This window comes from Lycium ferocissimum, chromosome 10, assembly GCF_029784015.1.
Source record: "Lycium ferocissimum isolate CSIRO_LF1 chromosome 10, AGI_CSIRO_Lferr_CH_V1, whole genome shotgun sequence".
Classification (NCBI taxonomy): Eukaryota; Viridiplantae; Streptophyta; class Magnoliopsida; order Solanales; family Solanaceae; genus Lycium; species Lycium ferocissimum.
The window spans coordinates 30,100,810-30,117,896 of record NC_081351.1 but is presented as its reverse complement, the minus strand read 5'-3'; the positions used below and the strand labels follow the sequence as shown (position 1 = coordinate 30,117,896).

Genomic DNA, 17,087 nt, shown 5'->3' with positions numbered 1-17,087 from the left:
ACATTCTAGGGTTTCTACTTCACTTTTACCATTAACGACCCATAAAGATGATTACAATAATGAAGGGGAAGGGAATGATAGAATGAAAAGCAATGAAACTTACCTCTCAAGGTTATCTTGCCCTAGCTTGAAAATTCTCTCTAGGCACCTGTCGAGAAGTGTGTTGGTGTTTTGTGAAAAGAGAAAATAAAACTAAGTATATAAAATTCAGGCTACTATTTTACATCAATCGCTATAGCGGTCATCACGCCGCTGCAGCGGTACCGCTATAGCAGTCAAGTAACCGCTATAGGGGCCCACCACAAAATCGTTGTGACCGTTATGGTTATCCATCTACTACTATAGAGGTACCGCCATAGCGGTACATTGCCCGCTACAGCGGCCACCAAGGAAAATGGATGGTCACTGGCAGCGGTCCAAGTACCGCCGCAGCGGTACTCCTACCGCCACAGCAGCTCGTTTTGGGCAGTGAGCTCGATTTGTCCATTTTTTCCCCCTATCACCCCACATTTCATCCAAGGCCTCAAAAACACAATACAAAACATGCACACATATAAAAAGACGCCCTATAAATCCACCCGCGGCCTCAGAATTCCCAACAGAATCCTAATTTCCCATAACAACAGCAATGGTCATTACAAGAGATTACTTGAAGTTGAAGATTTCTTCCGAAAATGAATTGATGAAGGAATGAAGGTCTTGTGATCACCATGATCTTTGTCATGTTGAATTAGATTATTTAGCTCTTGGATTCATCCATGATTGATGAATAATGGTTTGGAAGAGCTTAGGGAGTGTCTTAGGGTTTTTATTTGGGAGAAAATGGAGTTGCCAAACGTTTGGGATGTTTCTCTCTACTCCGATGTCGTATCGAGAACGGTAAAATACACTGGAAACTAGACTTGTAGACCTTTGATTTCATAGGTGGACCACCCTATAAATTCAAGTAGATTGAGAGAAAAGCTCTGCGACATCTGACCCAAATTTCAATGAAATTTACGAACTTAACTTGCGATGCCCTTTGTCGATTTTCATATTACAACTCGTTTGACTTCCAAACTTAACAAATGACCATTCTACGATTAAAATACTTCATATCATTACTTTCTTAGCGTGTGAAGCACTCCTAATCTCACCCAAAAGTACAAGTTATCGTATTCTCAACTTGTCGACTTTTGACGAAACGCATGCTTCTTTGACTCATTCACCTTCCAAATCTTCTGTCACTTACTAATAATATTTATAGACTCTTATAACCATTTATATTAATAAGATCAATCCCTTTTTAACCTCAAGATAATTTCTTTTGAACTTGTGTTGACTAACTCATGATGCGACTTTAACGTGCGAAAATCCGGGGTGTAACATATTTTATCATAATTATGGTTGTTATTGGCGTTTTGATATAATAGTTACCCTTATGTGTAATTTATTTATTTTAGTATCATGTAATTTTATGTTCTTACTATCGTAGTTTGGGTGGCAGCCTTATTCAGAGGCCATCATTAATGGACTCCCTGAGTGGTGTCTGCGTGGTCGAGGTATTTGCATGGCGCTGGTACCCCTTATTTGTGGAATCTATCGTGAGTGGTACATGGTAGACTGTGTTCTCAGACAGTTTGGTAGGAAGCAACATAATCCGGTACCATGTGTTGAGATTGATCATTTTCATTACAAACGTGACAAGCGGTATGCTATAAAAGAGGGGGATCAACAAATTTTTATGCAAACGGACTATTTATAGGCTAATCGTCAACAAAGGGTAATTCTGGCCGAGTATCAAACTGAAGACCCAAAGGAACTATCAGAGTACTTTTGTTGGTATCGACGTCACTCACGCACTTTCATAGGATACCAACACATGGCAAGCAGGCATGATGCACTGGTACGTACATTACATTGCATTAGATGTTTGATGCCTTTATATGTTTCTTAGACCACTGTCAAATCTTATAATTTAATTTTTTTAAGCTTTAGGACACCAAGAATCGTACAGGTTGGCTCACGAGACTATCCAAGATCCAATCATATCTAATGAAATGAAGGAATTAGCAGAGAAGTTTAGCCACATTAATACAGAGTCTGTGGCTGCTGCCTTTCTGGAGATGATGTTAAGTTTCGCTCCAAATTATACACCACCGATGGAGTACGTTGAGCCGCCTACTGTGCATGCTCCTCATCATCAATGTCCTAATGTACCAAGACCTACGGCGCATGGTAGAGGACGCTAAGCAGGTTCGAGGCCCTGTGGATCACCAGTTGGTTGATGAAGATGAGGTTCGTTTTGATCAGGATATGCCCAACTCATCGATGCTTGCAGTTGATGATGCATAGTAAATAATAGATTTTGGTATGTCCAGCTCATCGATGTCTGCTCTCGAGGTCCAAACATCGGGCGTAATCATACGTGAGGGGCCTTTTCGGCCATTCGCATCGTTTGAGCGTATTAGCCTCACAGGTATGACCCAATGCTATGGTGTTCAGACAGGCACCTCTTATGGGATAACAACTGATTTTCCTGCATTCACTGGACATAGCTCTCCAATTGGGAGGAGGCCGAGTTTACTGTGAGCGAGTATTCTAACCACTCAAATAGCTTGTATCTTGTTTAATTTCATTAATTTAATGGCTACCTTATGTGTCTATATTATTTATTTTGTATAGTCTCCCATGGCATTTGATGTTGGATCCTCACACCTTCCTATGCCGAATGTACAGACCTTAGAGCCACAGGTTCGTTTTTTATTCAAAGTATTTATCTATTAAGTTAAATTAAAAAGTCTTTAAGGGGTGATATGGTGACTTGTGGTTGTATCTGGTGTCTTGTTAGCGATGTTTATTGTTGTTGGATTGCTTTCGCTGTTTTTGTTGGTATATGGTAGTGGAGGAAGTCCTTGTTACAGGGGAGATGTTGTCCGATTTTACGTAGACAATTAAAACAATGGCTAAGTTGAGCAAGAGTGTAAAGTAGCTTCAGGACAAGTTTGATTTTGGTGTAACATACAATATTTATAGAATAATTCCTTATCTGTCTTTTTTTATTGTACTACGTATCTTCCCACTATGAATATTGGGTTTGAAACAGGTACACTTCAACAAGAAACAATGAAAGGAGTTGGTAGCCAATCATGTAACTTTGGTTAGACGGCCACGAAGTCGTGATATTCCCGGACCGAGTAGTGCTCCAGGTACAAGTGAATTGGTGGCGATAGTTCGATATCGCCCTCGCTTTCAAGTGGAGTCATTTACGGAAAGGTAAATATAGCAATGTTTTGTTCACTCAAACTAGGAGACTTCTAAATAATTGTTTTTGAGATGAACGCCTTGAATTTTGCTATGTTGTAGGTGTAACAGTTTTGAAGAAAACCCCTTATTGACTCAGCTCACACAAATTGTGAGCAACAACGATGTAGCTCATGATCAATCAGATGACTTAGATAGTGATATCCCATTAGATCACGCAGAAACAGACGATGATCACTCATCTGATGATGATGGTCATTCTTATGAAGACGTTACTGCCCGAGGTGATGGCAACGTTAGCTATTATTCTAATGCGATTCCATATTTGGTTAACACATAAGAAGGCCCGGATGATTTTGCCTTCATGAGAGATGACGGTCCAGTTCGGCCTGCACTTTGGGATCATCAAACCTCCGTCTCATATTACTTGGCCGCATTACTTGACTTTCAAGTTTTTTAAGAATTAATAAATAAAGTACTCCCTTCATCCCATATTACTTGGCCACATTACTATACTTGACTTTTCACGTTCTTTAAGAATTAATAAATGAAGTACTCCCTTAGTCTCATATTACTTGACCACATTACTAAAAATATATGTCTATTTTTCTATTCTATATTTTTCTTTATTATATATAAATGCCCAAGGTGAACGAACACAACAACAATAAGCTGCACAAAAAGCAACTGAAATTGTACTATAAGTAGGGACTAACATGTGTACATTTCAGAAGTTGAACATTAATTCTACCTCTTATGTGTTTACTTTTTAAGTCTCCACGGGTCCACAGTGTCTTAATTGTCCTTTCATTTCCTTCATTTGGCATATACTCCCTCTGTCTCAATTTAAGTGCCTACATTTGACTAGACACGGAGTTTAAAAAATAAAGATAGACTTTCAAATCTTGTGGTTCTGAATTAAAAATGTGTATAATATAATAAACTATTCTTTGAATCTTGTGATTATAAACTTGACATGTAGGTTATTTGAATTGTCAACTTATTAAATATAAAAAGAGGTGGACATAACCAAAATAAGAGATTTTTTTTTTATTTAACAACAAACGCCCAAGGTGGACGAACACAAATAACAATAAGTTGTACAAAAAGCAACTGAAATTGTACTCTAAGTCGGGACTAACATGTGTACATTTCAGAAGTTTAACATTAATACTACCTCTTGTATGTTTACTTTTTAAGTCCCCACATGTCCGTAGTGTCTCAATTGTCCTTTCATTTCCTTCATTTGACATATACTCCCTCTGTTTCAATTTAAGCGTCTATGTTTGACTAGACACGGAGTTTAAGAAACCAAGATAGACCTTTTTTAAAAAATAAAAAAAAAAAGATAGAAATTTGAATCTTGTGGTTCTAAATTAAAATATCCTTTGAATCTTGTGATTAAGAACTTGACATGTAGGATATTTGAATTATCAACTTACTAAATATAAAAACAGGCGGACATAACCAAAATAAGATAAATTTTAACAACAATTGAGAAATTAAGGGGGGGAAATAAGAGGAAAAGAAAAAAATATGGAGACTCACTGAGAATCACGATTATCCTTTACAAAATATATAAACCATAAAGACTAACTAAAGTAAGTAATTAAATTAATCATGTTGGACACCGTGCATCGCACGGGCATAATTTGCTAGTTATTTGTTATACTTCCATGGTGAACTAGCGCCAAATTTGACAAGGTAGTGTATTGTTTCAATTTTATTCAATAAAAAAATTTAATTTATTTTTGAAAAGAAGAATCATGTAATGATTATCCAAGCGTTTCAGTAGAGTCAAGCTTTTCTGCCTTCGGGGAAGGTTTATTTAGTCTTCTTTAAAGCACATGAGAACACTTGATTTATTTATAAAAAATATTAAACTGTGAATTAGAGAAGGGTTTATTATATTTTCAAAATAATAAAACAAATAATTAGAGGGCAATCCGGTGCACTAAGCTCTCGTTATGCGCAGGGTCCGAGGAAGGATCGAACTACAAGAGTCTATTGTACGCAACCTTTTCCTGTATTTCTGCAAGAGGTTGTTTTCACGGCAATAAAACAAATAATTAAACGAGCAGAAAGATTTTGTTCATTTTTTCACGATGAATCTTGAAAAGCAAAACAAGACATGTTAAATGTTATAATTAAGCGAAACAAGACATGTTAATGTTTGGTCATAAATAAAATTTCATTATATGTAAATATTGAAGTTCAGTTATCCTCTAAAATGATCTGGCCATCACTTAAAATTAATTAGAGAGAAACGCTAGAAGGAGGGCTTGAACCTCCGACCTTGTGGTTAACAGCCACACGCTCTAACCAACTGAGCTATTCCAGCTTCTTGTTTATTGATATTAAACTCTAGCAATTTGTACATGCTGAGAGAAAATAGAATGAATCATAAAGGGAAATTAACTCCAGAAACAGACATTAATCTTAATAAATAAATAATATTAAAAAACTTTCTTACTCTTCATTGGTAAACTTTCTTACTCTTCAACTATCAAATGCTCGCTCAATGATAAAGGAAGTAGGGATGTAGACACAACCAAGGACTCTGTCCTTACATTTATTTTATTTCATATTGACCGATTTGTGGAAGAGACCAATGAAGAGTAAGAAATTTTTTAATATTATTTGTTTATTAAGATTAATGTCTGTTTCTGGAGTTATTTTCTCTTTATAATTCATTCTATTTGATTTTTGATGATACTTGTTCTATCATTCAAATTCGTTATATTGGTATTGTTTTATGGATTGTGTCATTTTAAGTATTGGTCCCGAGGAGGAGCGCGCATCTGATTAGCATGTCTAAAAGACAATTTTGACTTTCAAAAACTTACTATGACTTGATTTTTAATTCATTCAAGTTAAACCGAATAATATCCAAACACCTGTTAAATTTAAATAGCTCGAATACTTCATAAAATCCATGATGAATTTGCTCTTATTTTTCTTGGTGCTATGAAGTGTATATGCAAGCAGGGATGAAGCCAACATTGTGGTTATGCCTCTATATGAAAGATGTGTATTTTTTATAGTCATTGGCTTTGTGTAAATCACTAGTTAACACTGTGGTTACACCTCTATATGCAAGATACATATTTTATAGTCATTAGCTTAATATAAACATGTGGTATGAATAAGTTTTTATCTTAATTTTTAAGTTCTAAAATACTCCACAATATAGTGCCATCAAAGTAGACTCTACATGTCAGCATTAGCATGAATTGCAGTTGAAAACAATGTCAAAACTTTTCTGAATAAAATGATATGTTTAGTTAAGAATTTCCAACCATGCACGTTCCTTGCTTACAAAAACTTGTTACTGTTGTTAGTAATTTGACAATTACAAATGAACAGTTGGTAAACATTCTTTTCTACATATGAATACGATGTCCCACAATTATCTTGAAAAGAAAAACAAATTAAGGTAAGGAAGGAGCGACGAAGCATCTTTTTGATAGCATGTTCATTTAGCACTTCCTGTTCTTCTTTGCCTTCAAAACTTTTTGAACAAACATGCTACGAATCATTTAAATTTGAAAGACATATTTCGGATAATTATATTAAGGTTTGTAATAGCTATAACGCTAATGACTCCAATGTCCAATCATTTTTCAAAGGATTTGAATTAGACATTTTTGATTTCTTTTGCCTTTGGTTCGATAATGGTTTTTATTTTATTTTATTTCTTTTGCCTTTTGGGACTTGGGGTAATTAGAAGTAAAGGGAAAAAAAAGAGTCATTAGATGTAATATAAAAAAAAAACCACGTTTTTTACTTTTGCGTAATTAGAATTATAGAAGAAAAAAGATTTAGAATAACATAAAAATGAAAGTTAAAAAGTGCTTTTTAAAATAAAAAGGAAAAACATATATAAGAGCTCGAGTAATCCCAATATTACTAAAAATTTCCCTAAATACTCCATATTTGTCCCAATATTATGTATATTTTCAGAATTATACACATAATATATTGAGTTTAGTCGAGTGACCATGTGTTCACGTGATCCAAATTTTAAGCATAAATTCGCCTCTGCACAATATTATACTATGATACACATGTTAATAGAAATTCAGTAGTTTTTATCTAGACTCTATGTATATGTTAAAAATATACTAAAAATTTATAAATGCTCCTACTTGTCCCAATTTATGTATCATAATTCGGATTCGAGAGTCAAACTTCTTAGTTTTGACCATGAATTAGGATTTAAAATCTATAAGTTTTCTGAATTAAAATTTATATATTTGGAAACTATATAAAAAGTACTATTAGGCAAAATATTTAACAATTTAAAATATTTAAAGGGCATAAAATTGATCATTTGACTCTTGAAATATGAATACCGCTATATATATGTTGACACCGAATTTTGGCTCATCGTGTATAAATTTGAGACGGATAAAGTATTTGATTGCGAATCCAATTATTACTGTATTAACATTAACATGAGATCGTTCTAGAAATCCATAACTTCCAAATTTTGAATCCGCCTCTGATCGGATCAAATAGACTCCACTGAGACGCCAAGGAAGAAATTAGATGCAAAAGACTAACTGCTAATAGTCAAGTAAGGCAACCACTGCCGTTTTGGACACTAAAAGAATTTTTAATTAGAAAAAGTGAGAGAAGTAAAACAAGATGGCTCTCATGACCATTATAAATACTTATGCATTCTGTTCCATTTGGGGTTGCCGTTTTGGACACTAAAAGAATTTTTAATTAGAAAAAGTGAGAGAAGTAAAACAAGATGGCTCTCATGACCATTATAAATACTTATGCATTCTGTTCCATTTGGGTCATCAGTCTTTCATCCTAGAGTTATTTTTCTTCACTAGAAGAACCAAAAGCTCTCTTTATAATTTTGTGGCAACAAACACTAAAAGTTATTTAAGTAGCAATGGCCTCAGCTGCAGTTGTCCATAATATTGTGAAGCATGAACAAGAAGAAGATATTGTTCGCCCTGTCGCCAACTTCTCTCCTAGTCTATGGGGTGATCGTTTCCATTCTTTCTCCATCGACAATGAGGTAATTAATATATAAATATTGTTCATTTTTATTGCATACAAAGATTAATTATGTTTTCGTTGTGTTTATATATAGAAAGATGTAATTTGAATTTTTTTTTTGGCACATTTATAGGTTGCACAAAAATATGCTCAAGAGATTGAAGAGTTGAAGGAAGAGACAAGGAGTATGTTGTTAGCTACTGGACGGAAATTGGCTGAGACCTTGAATTTGGTAGACATAATTGAACGCCTAGGCATAGCCTATCACTTTGAGAAAGAAATTGATGACATTTTGGAACAGATTTACACCAAATATTCAAACTTTGAGGGTGATGACTATAATGATTTATGCACTTTTGCACTTCAATTTCGATTGCTCAGGCAACATGGTTACAACATCTCTCCTAGTAAGTCCATCATAAAATGAGTTTGATGTTGTTATAATTGTTGTCCGTTTGAAAGAAGCCTAACCTTGTCCATTATTCCTTGAAAGCAGAAATTTTCAGCAAATTCCAAGATGGCAATGGCAAATTCAATGAGTCTCTTGCTAGTGATGTCTTGGGGTTATTAAGCTTGTATGAAGCTTCACATGTAAGGACTCATGGTGAAGATATCTTAGAAGACGCACTCACTTTCTCCACTACTCATCTTGAGTCCGCAGCTCCACATTTGAAATCTCCACTGAGGGAGCAAGTGGAACATGCCCTTGAGCAATCTTTGCACAAGGGTATTCCTCGAGTTGAGACCCGATTCTTCATATCATCAATCTATGAGAAGGAGGAATCAAAGAACAATGTGTTACTTCGATTTGCCAAATTGGATTTCAACTTACTACAGATGTTGCACAAACAAGAACTTGCTGAAATATCAAGGTGCGATTATATTTTTGAGAGAACAAGAAAAAATACTTTGATTCATTTCTCTAGTTCTCATGATAATTGGTTATGTTATAGGTGGTGGAAAGATTTGGATTTCGTAACAACACTTCCATATGCTAGAGATAGAGCGGTTGAATGTTATTTCTGGACAGTTGGAGTATATATTGAGCCTCAATATTCTCAAGCTCGCATCATGCTTGCCAAGACCATTGCTATGATTTCAATTGTTGATGACACCTTTGATGCTTATGGTATAGTAAAGGAACTTGACACATACACGGATGCCATTCAAAGGTATGAACTGTGTAAATTCTCTAATTTTTACCAAGTAAGAAGAAAATTTTACAGAAAATCTAAGCATCTATGGCAATCATAAAAGTGACAATGGTGTTTAAAGATTAATGGAAAAGCTCTTCCTTATTATCTATACGCTCTTTTTTATGAATGCATACACTAACATTAATTTTGTCACCTTAATGTAGGTGGAATATTAACCAAATCGATCGGCTTCCTGATTACATGAAAATTAGTTATAAAGCTCTTTTAGATCTCTATGAGGATTATGAAAAGGAATTGTCAAGCGATGGAAGATCTCATGTTGTCTATTATGCGAAAGAAAGAGTATGTCTGAGCGACCTAACTATCTAATTACTTTTTTTGTTGAATCAATTTCTCACTATGTTAAATCTCATTGTTTAGTGATCATAAATTTGAAGCAATCAATTTAAAATTTTCTAACCGATGAATTTATATGTTTGTTGTTTGTAGATGAAAGAAATAGTCAGAAACTATAATGTCGAGGCAAAATGGTTTATTGAAGGATATATGCCACCTGTTTCTGAGTACCTAAGCAATGCATTGGCAACTAGCACTTATTACTTGCTCACTACCACATCTTATTTGGGTATGAAGTCTGCTACCGAGCAAGATTTTGAGTGGTTGGTAATGAATCCTAAAATTCTTGAAGCTAATGTGACATTATGCCGAGTTATTGATGACATAGCCACATACGAGGTATGAATTGTACCTCGAAAAGTTAATAGATTTGAACGAATTAATTGTTGAAAATAACTATTGAATTATTATAAAGCCAATATTTAATCTATTTTCTTTTGCAGGTCGAGAAAAGTAGGGGTCAGATTGCAACAGGAATTGAGTGCTACATGAGAGATTATGGTGTATCTACAGAAGTGGCAATGGAAAAATTTCAAGAAATGGCTTATACAGCATGGAAGGACGTGAACGAAGGAATTCTTAGACCAACTCCTGTATCTACGGAGATTTTAACTCGTATTCTCAATCTTGCTCGCATTATTGACGTCACATATAAACACAATCAAGACGGATACACTCATCCCGAGAAAGTCTTAAAACCTCACATTATTGCCCTACTTGTGGACTCCATCGAACTTTAAACTCCCAATTGTTACTCATCTTAAGAGAACTTAACTCATCTTTGCTGAGAAAGTAGACGATAGGAGTAATTTTTTTATTTTTATCCTATTATATAAAGTTGTTAGGGAGCTGCTTTTGTGGTTGTTCAGTGCAGTTCCTAACTATGACCTCTTTAATATCCTTGTAAGAAATAATGCTATAAGTTCTTTTTGTTCTTAATGTCATTTCTTGATTGTACTCTTAAGTTGGATATTTGACAAAGGAGATGATTGTCAAATGGTAATATTCAATTGCAGACTCCACGTTGTTTCTAAATTCTCAATTCATATAAAATTCACAAAAGTTTTAGGTACGTTCGTGGCTTATGATCTGCCGGTTCCAGGAGAAAGAAAAAATAAATTAAAAGAGATACTGACATAAAATTAAAGAGCCTGTTATTCAAAACTTATTATATAAGGCATTTTATTTATTTTTCAAGGGAAACATCATAATTCGAATCATTCAAAATAACATTGTTGGCTTAGATGATCGTAGGGAGGAAGTGGTCAAACTAGTAGATCACTAGAAAGAAGTGAAGAAAATCTGGACACACAAGTAATATTAAACTAGACTATAGAGAGTGTGTATTTCGAAGCAATAGAATAATTAAGGTGACAAGCATGGCTGAAATTTTTTGTTGTCCACATGAAATAAAAGAACAAACAGATCAATAAACCATCTAAATTGAATAGTAACTCTTTCTATATCACACCCCAAATAGAGTTATATCGTGTGATCGCCGCTCATTAGTAAACACTGTTTGGTCATTGGTATGGAGGAAAATATTTTATTTTTAATTTTTTTTAAATCTTTGATAGGTCAAAATTTTGAAAAAGTATTTTCTTTAGGAAAATAAGTTTCTTAAAAATTACAAACAAAAACAAAAATTTACGTCCCTCATGGAGAATGCAAAAGAGGTTCCATAAGTGGCATTAATTTCACGTTGATTGTCTTCCTTACTTTTCTTTCAACTTTTTCTTTGAAATTAGAGTTCAGATTTCACCAAGTACTCTTCTACTCATTTTCTTAATTAATTAGACCTGACCTTTTTCTCAACCTAATGAGCAAATGTTTGGATGCATCACTACTAATTAATTCAGAAAAGATATCTGCATTTATTCATAAAACTTATGTTTTAAGTTCAAATCCAGTCTTGGGAGTTGTGGAGGGTCTGGTATAAGAGTTTAAGTTATATATAATTGGGAAAAAAATTACCCTATCAATTCAATTAACCGGTTGGAGCATATTATTAATCTATTTTCTAGATTACTATCAGACTTAATACGGAAAACTGCCTAGTATTATTGTAAGTCAATTTTATTTGATGGTAAAATTCTTTACATTGTTCGTGCACATAATATTCTTTACATTTGAATAGTATTTCATACCGCACATGATGTCTTTTTCTCATCATATTTCATCCAAGCAATTGAGGCCAAATAATATATTATGATCTATTCGATTTCTCCCAAGAATGATGACTTGGTCTCTTAGTTTTTTACGAATACAACTAGCAGACAAAATCGCATAATAAATAGTTAATCGATGATTTCCATGCTCTAAACCAAAACCTTATTTATTTACATTCAACATTTGCTTAAACTTAGCACAAATACAAGGTCAGTCCAAACATTGTTAGCTTTAGATTAGATATATTTTTCCTAAAAATGTCAGGTGAAGAGGGATGGATAATATCCACGGGCGAAGATGAGCAATCCACAAATCATCGGCCATCGTTCCATCGAAAAAATGGCTACGATCTTGAGACACGGATTTACCACTCAGTCCTTCAACTTAGTGAAAAACACAAAATGACTGGTGATTATTCTCATCTTGACACAGCTAAATTCGTGTTGTCACAATTTCCATCCCCTGCACAAGCAGAGTCACAAATTGCACTAATTGACTCTGCCACTAACCAAAAACTCACCTATGCTCAACTCCATAGATCTATTTTCTCACTCGCCACGGGATTGTACCACGCGTTAGGTGTGCGAAAAGGCGATGTTGTTTTCGTACTTTCACCAAATTCACTTATGTACCCTACCATATGCCTAGCTGTGCTTTCAATAGGTGCAATTTTATCCCCTGCCAACCCTCTAAACACCAAATCCGAAATTTCTAAACAAGTACGTCTTTCGGGTGCAAAATTAGCCATTGCTGCACCCGAAGAAGTTCATAAATTAGTCCCCACGGGTGTGCCTACGCTTCTCACAACGCGCCCCAAGAACGACGAAAATTCAGTTTCAGTAGAAGAGCTGATTGAGAATTGTGACCCTTTAGAACTACCTAAAGACAGGCCAAATTTTTCGGATACAGCAGCAATACTATACTCTTCAGGAACTACTGGTGTTAGCAAAGGTGTCGTGTTAACTCACGCGAATTTCGTAGCGATTATGAAACTGCTCAAGTACTATGTGGATACAACGTCGTCTCAAGATGACGTTTTCCTCTGTTTCATACCGATGTTTCATGTATACGGTCTAGCCTTTTTCGGTCTCGGATTATTTTGTTCATGTGTTACAACTGTGTTGATGCAAAAATTTGATTCTCAAGCTATGCTGAAAGCAATTCAGACACACAAAATTAGTCACATTCCAGCAGTTCCACCTGTGATTCTTGGGCTAGTTAAGTATAACGAAGGTGGTTATGATTTATCGTCACTGCGAAAAGTGACCTCAGGGGCTGCTCCGCTAAGCAAAGAGGTATTGTTGAATTGTATGATCATATATTTAGACTGTGAGGGAGAATAGACTTTTTATTAGTACTTAATTATAGTATTATATATCAACACAACCCTTGACGTGTGAGCCTGATCCTTTTACATGAGTCAAAGACATGAAAACTTTTTTGCTATAACGGTGAGAGTCGAACCCTGAAGTTCTTGCTTGTTCTGATACTATGTTGAATTGAGTGACTATTCATCTAAAAGCTTAAGGTGTTAGAGAAAACATATTTTCTACTATCGCTTACTCTCTCTGCTTCAATTGAAGCGTCTTGCTTTGCTTTTTTAGTCTGTTTCGGAAGGAATATCTTTTTCTATTTTTGGTAACTCTCTAATTCAAATATTTTACATGGTGTGTTTAAAATCACAAGATTCAAATGACAATTTGGAACATTTCACACATCTTCAATGTAAAATCACAAGATTCAAAAGCCTCCCTTATTTTCTTAAACCATGTGCCTACTGAAACTAAAACACTTACATTAAAATGGAAAAAATAATTATATTATGTCTCAACAGGTTGCTGATGCGTTTCGAGAGAAGTTCCCTTGGGTGGAGCTCAAGCAAGGCTATGGCTTAACTGAGACAACAGGTGCAGCAACATATTTTGTTACCAATGATGAGGCAAAGGCCCGCCCATCCTCGGTGGGAGTGTTGTTTCCGAGCTTCTCTGCTAAGGTGGTTAATCATGAAACAGGGGAGGCATTGCCACCATTTAAAGAAGGGGAATTGTGGCTAAAAGGTCCAGGGGTGATGAAAGAGTATTTTGGGAATGAAGAAGCAACTGCTGCAACAATCACTAAAGATGGCTGGCTCAGAACTGGTGATCTTTGTTACTTTGATGACGAGGGGTATTTATACATTATTGATCGAATAAAGGAACTCATCAAGCATAATGGTTATCAGGTACAGAAGCTTTTAAAATCGATTTTATAAATAATCAGTTATGTATTTGGATAAAAATCTAAAACTGATAATAAGTAGTTGGTATATTTGTTTAAAAACATCTCTATTAAAACAGCTAAAAGTACCAGTTTAAAGTATCTTTACACGGAAAAAGACCAATGATGGGAATGGAACGATGGGATTTAGTGATTTCAGTTAATTTTAGCTTATAAGTTGAAAAGTTATAAGTTGAGGGTGATCATCTTATGACTTTTTGCTGATTTTGGTTTGAAGGTATTTTTGGTGTTTACTAAACGCGTAGATAAAGCATAAAATGTTATTAACCTAATATGATCAGACCGGCTAATAAGCTTACCTAAATACCCTATCTTGTTTCACTTTTTATAGTTTATAGATAAAACTCTTCAAGTTGGGTTATATGCAAACATAGTTAGTGGCGAAGCTAAAAAATTAACTAAGCGTGTTCAACACTTAATATATACTTAGTATATTTCTTATAAACACGACATAATTTTCCAACGAAGGGTTCAACTAATCACACTTCAGTGTATGCGGATACAGGTAGCTCCAGCAGAGCTTGAAGCAATACTATTGAGTCACCATCAAATACTTGATGCAGCAGTTGTCCCGTGCGTTTATCTCTTCTCCTCTCTCACTTATTTTATGTTTGTTATATGCAATTTTTGCATCTAACAAGATAATAATTTTATTATGCAGACTAGAAGACGAGGAAGCAGGACAAATACCACTGGCATATGTTGTAAGAGCAGCCGGTTCTGATCTCACACAAGACCAAGTCATTCAATTTGTTTCTAGCCAGGTTAGTTGATATTGCTTCTTTCTCCTTCAGAATCATTCGTCCTAATTCCAGGCCAGCCAAGTATTAAGATGTCACATAAGCGGATTTGAATTATATGAGTTTGATTTGAAATTCTACCGCAAACCATTCAATTTATTGGATTGGAAATCGATTAGAGTATTTTGTATTTATTTGGAGAATTTTCGTGTTTGTCCCAACACATATCTTTCTCTTTCTATTTTAGTAAGTTGACATAGTCAACTTGTTCGATGAATTCATGAGATTGTAATTCTCCCAAGATTGAAAAGTCCCTCTTTGTTCATTTGATTCAACTGAATCCAACATTTTCAGCATTGAGCATAAATATATGTGAATTTTTAAAAAAAATTTCAACAAATAAATTGAAGTTGAATCCATAATCTTTAAAACCTAATGAATTCAATATAAAAACTTTTAAATGAAACTCATCTTGGTTTAAATTTTTAATTGAACTTTTTCGACACGCTATGCAGGTAGCCCCATACAAGAAAGTAAGAAGGGTCAATTTCATCAGTGCAATACCAAGATCAGCTGCAGGGAAAATTTTGAGGAAGGAGTTGGTGCTTCAAAGCAAACTGTTAATTCCGTCAAAATTATAAGATGGCTCACTTCCTAATTTGTCCTTAGGAATACATATACTTGTTGGCGTCAACAAAATGGACACACCGACAGTGTGGAAGATCTTTATGTTATTCGTGTAATTTTACCTACTGTAACAGAACATTCACCATATTTTACAGGCCATGTTATTAAACGTCACTTATTGATCGAATGTGACCGAATAGTGCAAAATATTTTATTAAGTTAGGCTCACAGCACAAACTTGCATTCGTAAAACTACACCATCTTATTCGATTTAAACAACCAAGAAAGGAACTTTCTTAGGAAAAAGGGAAAGAAAAAGAATAAGTCCACACTGGTATTTCCATAATGAAAATGAAATAAAGAACAAAAAACACTTGCAATATTATTTCTTAGAAGTATTATAAGGAGGTCCTACATAGAAGAGCATTGCACCATTACAAAAAGGCGGCTCGATCTTTAGCAACTTTATACAGCATGATAAAAACAAACAAATAAATTTATTATTTGAATTAAGGAGAATGAGCTCCGAGACAAGCAATGATTAATATTTAAATTTCAATGCAGTCAATAAGTAGGGCAATAATGTGAGGTTTTAGAACTTTCTCGGGATGTGTGTAACCATCTTGATTGTGCTTATATGTGACATCAATGATGCGAGCAAGATTGAGAATCCGGGTTAAAATGTCCGTAGAGACGGGAGCGAGCTTAAGAATTCCTTCATTAACATCCTTCCAAGCTGTCTCACCATTTCATGAAATTTAACTATTGCCTCTTCCGTTGATACACCATAATCTCTCATGTAGCATTCTAATTCAATTCCTGTAGCAATTTGTCCCCTACTTTTCTCAACCTGGAAAGGCAAATAGGTTAGAGGTTAGTCTTTATATTGCTTCAATTGTCGTTGCAACATGTTGTTCGCTCAAATCTCATGTAATAATATAAATTTGTGATACAACTCATACCTCGTATGTGGCTATGTCATCAATAACTCGGCATAGTGTCAAATTAGCTTCAAGAATTTTAGGATTCTTTGCCAACCACTCAAAGTCATCTGCTCAGCCAGTGACTTCATGCCCAAATACGATGTTGTCGTGAGCAAGTAATAGGTGCTAGCTAGTTGCTAAAGCATTACTTAGGTATTCAGAAACAGGTGGCATATATCCTTCAATAAACCATTTTGCCTCGACATTATAGTTCCTCACTATTTCTTTCATTTGTGAACACCAGAAATATAAATTCAAGTGTTAGAAAATTGTAACTTGATAGCTTCAATTTTATGATCATTAAAATGCAAGATGAAACAAAGTAAGAAATGGATTAAGGAAATAAGTAGTTTGATAGTTAGGTAACTCAGACATACTCTTTCTTTTGCATGATAGACACCATGAGATCTTCCATCACCAGACAATTCCTTTTCGTAATCCTCGTAAAGATATAGAAGAGCCTTATAACTGATTTT

The 17,087-nt window shown here is 34.7% G+C and overlaps 2 protein-coding genes, 1 non-coding gene and 1 pseudogene across 3 annotated transcripts; 2 read left to right on the top strand and 2 right to left on the bottom strand.

The window, feature by feature from the left end:
- Positions 1-5,510: 5,510 nt before the first annotated feature.
- On the bottom strand, positions 5,511-5,584 carry TRNAN-GUU (transfer RNA asparagine (anticodon GUU)). Its single transcript has one exon. It is a non-coding gene; the product is annotated as a tRNA-Asn (tRNA).
- Positions 5,585-8,065: 2,481 nt separating this feature from the next.
- On the top strand, positions 8,066-10,830 carry LOC132033303 (vetispiradiene synthase 2-like). Its single transcript, XM_059423246.1, has 7 exons — positions 8,066-8,281; positions 8,396-8,669; positions 8,759-9,134; positions 9,216-9,434; positions 9,623-9,761; positions 9,909-10,154; positions 10,259-10,830. The coding sequence occupies exons 1-7, from the start codon at positions 8,153-8,155 to the stop codon at positions 10,553-10,555; spliced, it is 1,680 nt and encodes a 559-aa protein (XP_059279229.1). The 5' UTR covers positions 8,066-8,152; the 3' UTR covers positions 10,556-10,830.
- A 1,396-nt stretch (positions 10,831-12,226) lies between these two features.
- On the top strand, positions 12,227-15,810 carry LOC132035306 (probable CoA ligase CCL5). The gene is made up of 5 exons (XM_059425577.1): positions 12,227-13,279; positions 13,819-14,205; positions 14,767-14,834; positions 14,923-15,025; positions 15,517-15,810. Exons 1-5 carry the CDS (start codon positions 12,242-12,244, stop codon positions 15,640-15,642), a joined length of 1,722 nt encoding a protein of 573 aa, XP_059281560.1. The 5' UTR covers positions 12,227-12,241; the 3' UTR covers positions 15,643-15,810.
- A 344-nt stretch (positions 15,811-16,154) lies between these two features.
- LOC132035305 (vetispiradiene synthase 3-like) overlaps positions 16,155-17,087 on the bottom strand; it is a 2,307-nt pseudogene continuing 1,374 nt past the window's right edge.